Source organism: Pygoscelis adeliae, unplaced genomic scaffold (genome assembly GCF_000699105.1).
Source record: "Pygoscelis adeliae isolate BGI_AS28 unplaced genomic scaffold, ASM69910v1 Scaffold291, whole genome shotgun sequence".
NCBI classification, from domain to species: Eukaryota; Metazoa; Chordata; class Aves; order Sphenisciformes; family Spheniscidae; genus Pygoscelis; species Pygoscelis adeliae.
In genome coordinates this window covers 535,125-543,831 of record NW_008824063.1, presented here as the reverse complement: position 1 = coordinate 543,831, position 8,707 = coordinate 535,125, and the positions used below count along the sequence as shown (strand labels likewise).

General features: G+C 49.5%; 1 protein-coding gene across 1 annotated transcript in view; it reads left to right on the top strand.

Moving 5' to 3' along the window:
- Window positions 1–8,707, top strand: part of ZBTB40 (zinc finger and BTB domain containing 40) — a 35,416-nt gene that overhangs the window by 20,531 nt on the left and 6,178 nt on the right. The window contains exons 9-13 of the mRNA XM_009334117.1: window positions 277–445; window positions 5,921–6,328; window positions 6,827–7,033; window positions 7,753–7,917; window positions 8,369–8,583. Coding sequence (XP_009332392.1) covers window positions 277–445; window positions 5,921–6,328; window positions 6,827–7,033; window positions 7,753–7,917; window positions 8,369–8,583 — 1,164 coding nt within the window. The remainder of the gene's footprint in view (window positions 1–276; window positions 446–5,920; window positions 6,329–6,826; window positions 7,034–7,752; window positions 7,918–8,368; window positions 8,584–8,707) is intronic.

Here is an 8,707-nt window from a genome sequence, read left to right as displayed (position 1 = left end):
AAAGGTGGTTTTAAGTGAGCTAATACCAAAACAGAAAGTCTGAGAATTTAATTTGTTGTAACTTTTTTTTAATCCTGAAATTCCCTCAGCTCATGCACATACGTCAGTGGAGGGGCAAAGACCTGTATGGAAAGGGATTTCCTTTCTGGTTTCTCAAAGCTGGTTCCCAGCAGTAGAGATGAAACAAAGAGGATGTGCCCTCGCTCCCAGACCATCCCGACCTTTCACAGCCCAAAATCTCGGTCATGTGATGTTTTCTTCTTCTTACTTCTCCAGCTAGTGAGTATTTCTGCTCAGAAGGAAAGTTCAGAGGCCTCCTTGAAAGCAGCTCTGAGCACAGCCCAGGAGAAGTCTGTCCTGGCCATCAAGATCTGTCAGCTGCTGTGCGATGTCCATGAGTCCTTCCCAGACCTGCAGCCAGTGATGCAGGAGCTGGGGCATGTAGGTAAGAAAAGCACAGGCTTTCATCCTTCTGTCATCTTTTACACGCGGTTATGGGAGTCTTGGGCAGTTTGGTAGTGGACCTCAGTGTGCTGGCGGCCTGAGGTCATTTCACAGAACTACCCCTGGCCTGATGTTGGGGTTGTACTTGCAGGAGGGTTTGCAGGGGTGACCTCTGGATCCAAGCGCTGGAGTGTGCGTTTCTCCTGCTGGTAAAATGCACCATATTAAAGTTTTGTACATTATGAGGGTTGTGGAGACCCCAACTGACCCCATACTGGTATTCCTTAACTGCGTTTGCATTTCTCCACCCCAGCCCTTGCTCTGGAGGCATTTAAGCAACTTAGTTATGTAATTTGTATCTATATTGGCTTATTTTTCAGAATTGTTGTCCTTAAGCTGTGGGGTTTCTTTGGCTCTTCCTGTACTGTTGGATCTGTATGAATTTGGACTTGTATTACAATCCCTTGACACTATATGTGTATGTGTGGATGCTTCACAGGCTGACTGCAGAAAGGTCACATCAGAGCACACTTGCCTTGTGCAAAGATGACTGTGATGGTGCAGTCTGTAGTCCCAGACTATTTTCTGAGTTAATTTTCTTAGACTGCCTTAATTTGGTCTTGCTATGTATACACTTCACAGAGCAAATGATCCCCTGGGAGGGTCCCACAGCAGTAGGGGAATGTTACATACTGCACTAGTTTGGCAAAGGTATGAATGAAACATACGCAGATAGCAGTTTGGTGAGTTCCAGAGACAAATGCATAGCAATAACCATGTGTCAGACCCTGCCCTGAGCTGTGGGATGCTTTCCAGCTGAGCCAAGTTATATCTCTGCATCCGTCATTTGAAGGAAGAATGCCTAACAGAATTTGGTGCTTTAATGAAAAAGATAACAGAGGGCCAGGAGCTAACTGCAGCTTTGCATTCTCTTGAAAGGGATGCAAATGTGACTTGCTTATTCTGTTTGCTCACATACATTTTTATGGCATCGTGTTTCCCAGCACATTCAGATTCTTTGGGCTGCAGAGTCCACTGGGATGTACACAGCGTGATTTTTATCCAACCACAGGTGCTCATTCAGCTCAATCCATCCCTATTTACTCATGGTGCCAGAGCTACTTAGCTTCCAGCACAGTGTGGAAATACCAGCAGATTGCTAGGTAGTTAGAGTAAGCAGCTTGTTATTAATGTCTCATCTTTTTTTAGGGGCAGAAGACAGAAATTGCTTTGTCTGAAAATTTGGGTCAGGGCCATGATCAGTCTTTATGAATGAACACAAGCCTTGTGGCTTTGACACTCGCCATCATTTTGTGTTTGACAGTGAGAGACGAAGCCAATGTTCCCCGTGTGCTGGGAAGGGGCAGAGAGTGACCTGCTCCTAGGTCACTCTGTGCACCCTAGGTTTGTTAGCTTGCCTGTGTTCTTGAGCAACGGGGAAATGTTGTTGGGGTGGTAGATGGGACTGGGTGACAGGGGCAATGTGTGTGTAGAAGAAACCGAGGACCTGGATTACTGCTGTAGCCGTAGGGCTCAGAGGATGATAGCACATGCTCTGCTCCTCTTTCTTGACTCAGTGGCCTTAGTGGTCTCCCTGAGAGATGTACTAGACTGTAGATCCACTATTCATGCCCAGTTCAGATCTAGGTCCTCTCTTCTAACTCTGACAAGAGCTGCCACCAATCCAGTTGGCTTTTTCACCCGGTCATGGCTCTGATGAGGATTTCCAGAGAAAAGGCAATTCCTTCTTATCTGCCATTCCTTCTCTGTCTCCTTCTGATGCTGCAGGCACTTGCCCCACTCCCCTTGACCCTGTCTGACTGTGGGATGTGCCAGGGCTGATGCCCTGGTGACTCTAGAAGGAGGTAAGCCAACAAAAATTGCACATGCTTGTGAACGTGCAGCCCACCTTAGCTCCTGGACACCTTGCAGTGCTTACCAGCGAGGGACTTTGGGAGTCAGCTAGATGGCTCTGGCAGCTGCCTGCTTCTCTGGCACCAATATCAAAGAGAGCAGACTGCTGTTACTAAGTGCCTTTGCAGGGCTTCAAGTCAGGGTTGAGATGAAATCAAGCAAGAAGCAACATCAAAAACAAGAGCCCTGGAAAAATGGTATTTACTTGGCAAAACCATGTATTCTGTAGGAAGTGTCCAGAGGAGGATTGCCAGTTACCAGCCCCTTTTTGCCATCCTATGGATCTTTACATGGAACTTCTGTATCTTAATTTCTAGGCCAGTCTCGTCAGCTCTGATATCACTGCTTACCACCCCTAAATGTTGCAGGTGGCTTTATGGATTAATAGCCATGTGGCTCTTGGCATGAGATATGAACGATAACTGTGGGCCTCATGTTTGAGGGATGTGAGCTTCCACTTGAAACAGAGGAGATCTTACATTTCTGAAGAACGTACGTGCCGCATGGAGATGTGTACAGTTTGCATTTCCATTTGAAAGCAACAGTTTTTACATCAATACCGCAAAAAAAAACCCCAGCAGAACTCTGATACTTAATTTAGGTGAGCTGAAGCACTTGGAAGGCACCAGGCATCCCTGTGGAGGAAACTGTCTGCATCCATCCCCAGCCACACTCAGCATCATCAAAGTATTGGGTTGGTTTCTTTGGTGGAGGTACAATACGAAATCTGTGGCTTCTCCTTGGGTCCCTTCTGTAGTCAGAGCACTTTCACTGTTGGCAGCTGGCGCTTGCAAGGACAAGGTTTGCCTCTTCCAGCCAACTCCATAACCTTCTCTCTAGCCAGCTGCTTTCCAGGTCTCTGTACAGTCACTTCTTGGGAGATCATGTTTGTCAAGATATGCCTCGCTTTCAGATCTCAGAAATGTGTCAAGAACTCCAGCAAAAAGGGTTTTCCTCTGAATAGTCTTGTGTTTAAAAAAAGACAGTTAGCATCTAACTTAGGCCTGAGTCAGCCCCTGGAATTGTTAAACTGCAGGGTCTGCGAGCAAAATGCTGTTCTCCCCTATAGAGATTCTGCGTTAGAAGCCACCATGTGTGTCAGCAGCCATCGGAATGACCTTCAAGATGCAAAGGGGTAGGTGAAATTTTCTTCCAGCTTAAGCTGAAGAAGTGGGAGACGGGATGTTCACACACCAAGAGATTTTCTACTTCTGGAGTCTAATAACTATCATGAATTGCAGGGAGGGTAGAGCAGCCACCAGGATTACAGACTCAGCAGACCACTTGCAAAAGAGAACTCAGTATGAAATACGCCATAATTAACAGCAGCGTTTTTCTTCCAGTGCTGAATGTCTTTGCCACCAGAGAATGGAAAGTGATGCAAAGTCCAGAGTCCCAGAGGACCCCGCAGTCGGGAATTTATGTCTGGGACCTTTCTGGTGTACGTTTACCCTCGGACTCTGTCTGCTCCCAGGAGGCTCAGCCAGGGGCATGGCCAAGCATGCTGAGTTCCTGCCCCTCAAACTTGATGTGCAATCATTTCTTCAGTCTGGTCTTATTTCTCACGAGAGCACTCGGGCTCACCTCCCAGCTTCCTGAATCTCCAAGGATGGAAGCTGACTGGGTAATGTCTGTTGCTCGACACTGCTCTAACGAGGTATGGAATGTTGTCTTCACCCATAGGAGGGGTTCTGGGAGACATCCTGGCTGCCAAGTGGAAAGGAATTGCTGCCCTGATGTGGCATTGCCACATGTCCCCTCTTCTGTTCAGGCAGCAGCCAGCCCCTGGTACTTGATGCCGTTAAAGAAACCTGCACGTTCAGCAACCTGACACCTGACCTTAGTGTCACATCAGCTTTGCATCATGCAGTTTAGCATGTCTCCCATTCTCCTGTCTCATGGTAGCCAGACTTTGAAAGCCTTTTGAGGGTGTATTCCACCATCAGGCAAGGTTCCTCCTGCCATCCAGGATGTATATATTACACTGGCATGGGACTACAGGGTGCAGGTACCTAGCCATTGATTTCACGTGATCTGCTTCACCTTTCTTTCAAAACTGTTCTCCGGGAGTAGTAGCATCCCCCTGAAGATGGAGAGCTTTTTTCTGGAGCCCCTTTATGCCTTTCCCCATGAAGGTGGACTGGAGTTGAGAGCTCCCTCTGCCTTTATACCATTACAGTCTTGTGCTGTTGTCTGTAATCTTGAACAACATTTTCACAGGCATAAGAGCAGGAGGACCATGAGCCAGCTCTTGGCACACTGGGGTCCATGGCAAAACTCCTCTTCGCTTCATCTGACTCAAGTTACACCCCTGCTGCCATGGCACTTCTTCTAGACATTTCCAGTCCTGGTTTCCTTAGTGCTCGTATCTTCATCCACATTCATCCTGCCCAGCAAGATGACTCTTTTTGACATTCAACATTTCTGGGAGGTTTAAAGGTACTTCTTCACTTGGATCAGAAAAACTGACAATGTTGATTGTAGGGATGTGGGAAGAGACCTTAAAGGTGAAAGGTGTGTATTGCTTTCTTGACAGAGCAGGACAAACTGGAAACGAGTCTTCCAGTCCGTTTTTCTCCCTTGATGTGTTCACAGGTCAGAGGGTTACCACCTGACATCTTAGGATTTCCAAGTCTGTTGGAATATGTCATCTGGTTTCTAGCTGGTTGGAAATCCAGGGCAGTAGTGCTGTGCAGGGAGGATGCTTTGCTGAGCTCTTCCCATAGCGAGAAAGGCAGAAATGAAGTTTTGCAAGCACAGGCTGAATTTCCTGTGCATTAGCAAAAGGAGAAGTCTGCACTGGTTTCCATGGCCACACAGTTGCGTGGTTTTCATTATAGCAAAGAAGCCAAATATATCTGTTTGTGTTTTGATTTCTTCCATACGTGCATTCCCTGTGGGTCTTTTCTGTAGATTGAGATCCTAGGTGAATTTTCCATCTTGTGCTTTTTGAGATGATGGTGTTACAGGGACTCAGAAAAGCATTAGACTTTGTAAGAAGTGAATGTAATGAGTGATTTAAAATACCTCAGGGCCCTAACCAGAAGACTCAAAAGGGTCATAGCAAGATTATCTGTTCCCTTTCAAAGAGTTTGCGTTTCGGAAGTGTTCCTGAGATTTCTTGTAATTAATGGCTGGATATCAACTCTCAATAGCAGACTTACTATCATACCTGAGGCTCAGATCTTCAAACATTTAAGCACGGCTGTAACTTCACGTGTCTGAGCAGGAGGCAGATGCTTGGAAGCAACAGTTGTTCCTGTTTGAGGAGGAAGCTCTTTGGAAAACCTGGCCCTGGCTCTTGCCATCTAATCCAGCCCCTGGTATGTGTGGGTGGAGAAACTCAAGGACCACTCTTTTATGCATTGTACCATGCATGGCCACAGCCACTTTTGGGCAGAGCCATGTGCCACTGTTATGATGAGACAGAGTGTCCGATGTGTGTCTGTTCTTGCTGTGCAGGGACAATTGTCTGTGTAGGAGTATTCAGGAGATCGGAGGCTGAGGGGCTGGTGCCCAGTCCCGCTGTTCACCACCGAAACAGGAATTGCTATTTCCACAGGTCTCTTGACTGAGGGAAGTGGAGAGAAACCTGGGATCAGGAAGTGGAAGGTGAACAGTGAATCCCAAGTTGAAGCTCTGGACAAAGATGAGGACAAGGCGGGAGGTGCCGGTGCCAATGAACCGAAGGAACCCCAAGAAAAAGCTTCTTCCAAGAAGAGTTTTGTCTGCAAAGCCTGTGACAAGACCTTCCACTTCTACTGCCGCCTGAAGGTGCACATGAAACGTTGTCGAGTGGCCAGAGGAAAGCAAATCCAGTGTAAGGAGTGCAGCGAGGTCAAATCGACAAAGAAGGAGCTGGAGAAGCATCAGCTGGAGGTCCACGGGGTGGTGGGCATGGCCAAGAAGAAGAGGAAGAGGCTCCCCGTGGCGTGTGACATCTGTGGCCGAGAGTTTGCTCATGCCTCAGGTAGGGTTGGTGGGAGGAGGGGTGTTTGGACAGAAGTCTGGACAATATAATAAAGCAATAGTCTGAAATCTTCTCCTCCTCCGCCGCCCTGCAGCTCTGTGAGCATTGTGTGTGAAAAACACGGCTCAGCTCTTTCTCCTGCCCCACTGAGCACAACCGCTTTCTGATTAGTTCTTCCCTAATTGGTTTTCCACATGGCTCATCAAGGAAAAGTGGGGCTACTGGCAAATTTAAAATCTTCCAAAAATAATCAAGCTGTTCCAGTTCTGCAGCTGGTTTAGCAGGACGAGTAAGAGGAGTTGAGTCTCTTTGCCTTCCCTGTAGCAGCTCATGGTACCCTGGTGGACCTTGGGGCCGAAGGACACTGGTGGACCCCTGGTGTCGCAGGCGGGCTGGTCGACCTCTGGGCTTGGTGGAGTGGTGCCTCTGCAGCAGGGTTGGGCAGGGCTGGCACTGGGTCCCACCAATGCCACCCTGATGTCCTGCCTGCCTCCCCAGGGATGCAGTACCACAAGCTGACAGAGCACTTCGATGAGAAGCCCTTCTCCTGTGAGGAGTGCGGGGCCAAGTTCGCGGCCAACTCCACGCTGAAGAACCACCTGCGGCTGCACACGGGGGACCGGCCCTTCATGTGCAAGCATTGCCTGATGACCTTCATGCAGGCCTCGGCCCTCGCCTACCACACCAAGAAGAAGCACGCTGAGGGTGAGCCTTCCCTGCGGGAGCCCGGCCACGGGCTTGGCTTGCTCCATCCACCCCTTCCTGCCCTGTTCCTCCATCTGCCTCCTGGCTGCTTCCCCACCCTTCGGGGGAGCCCTGGGCAGCAGGCTGCTCCCAGATCTCCTTCACCGGCATGGTTTTGCCTGCAGTTCCCTACTCTGCCTTTCCCCCATCCCCTTCTCCAGGTCCTCCGATTAGCCACCCAGTTAGTAGTTTGCTCTCCATTAAGGGGATCTTCCTCTTCCTCTGCCTTCCTTGTTTTTCTCCTGAGTAACTCTGTCCCCTCACATCTAGACTCCTGCAATGCATCCTCCTCCCTCTGGTTAACCTGCTTTCTCCCATCCCTCCCTCTGGCTGAATTTCACACAGATTTTCATGCCAGTGCTTCTCCTGCCCCTGCATCCAGCCCCTTCCACTACCAAGGCATGAGCATGTTGCAGCTGGGCAGTTAATTTTGAACATGAGACATGCCAGCATGTAGTACCTCCAGATACTTGAGGTCTTCAGTAATTTAATATTCCCTGTGCAGGTGTGGTTTTCTCCAGCACCTCTAGGACCTTTTTGACCCTGCGCTGAGATGCTCTGGCTACCCCAGGAACGCTGTCCACTTTACAATCTCTTCCCTCTCCCTTTGAAATTAGGCATAGTCCAGACAGAGTTCCTGTCCCGTTAGGTGCAGGCTCTTACCCTGGGTGTCACTGCAGGGAAGATGTACGCCTGCCAGTACTGTGATGCCGTGTTTGCCCAGTCCATCGAGCTGTCGCGCCACGTCCGGACTCACACGGGGGACAAGCCATATGTCTGCCGGGAGTGTGGGAAAGGCTTTCGCCAGGCCAACGGGCTCTCCATCCACCTCCGGACCTTCCACAGTGAGTGTGGCCAATTGCCTCCCTGGCTTGGGCAGTCCAGCCTGCAAGACGTGGCTTCTGCGGGGTCATGGCAGACCCATCCGTGCCAGCAGAGGCTTGTGCAGGTGTTACTGGTGCCTGCAAGCTGGCTCGGTGTCTCATGGTGGGGTTTTTCTCTCCCAAGAAAAGCAAGACTCTGTCGTGATTTGATGCTGTGGGTAGGGTTATCCCAAAGAAAATGGCAGGGCTGGCTTCTGCCAGCTGCTGGGAACCTACCACAAGAAGCTGTAGGTGAGCAGAAACAGCAACATCTGTATGCAAAGCCAAAACTCCAGTGCTAGTTTCCATCTGGGAAGTAACAAGCTTTTATTTCCCTTTTCTTTCCTCCCTCTGTGAATTCTCCTCTTAATTCTTTTCTTTTTTCCTTGATTTCTTTGTCCCCTGTGGTTCTTGTTGTGTTTCTGGGTGGCAGACATCGAAGATCCCTATGACTGCAAGAAGTGCCGGATGAGCTTTGCCACCCTGCAGGAGCACCGCAAGCATGTCCACGAAGCCCACTCCCGGGAGTACCACCCCTGCCCTACCTGCTCTAAAGTCTTCAGCGCCCCGTCGCTCCTGGAGCGCCACATGGTGACCCACGTCGGAGGAAAGCCCTTTAGCTGTGACATCTGTGACAAAGCTTACCAGGTGAGCTAGTGCAGCAAGGATTTGGTGTCATGTGCCGGAGGTTGCCGTTGCCCGCTCCTGCACCAGGATGTCTCTCCTGTCCGTGCGCACTGAGTGCAGCAGTCTGTGATCAGCAGAAGGAAAA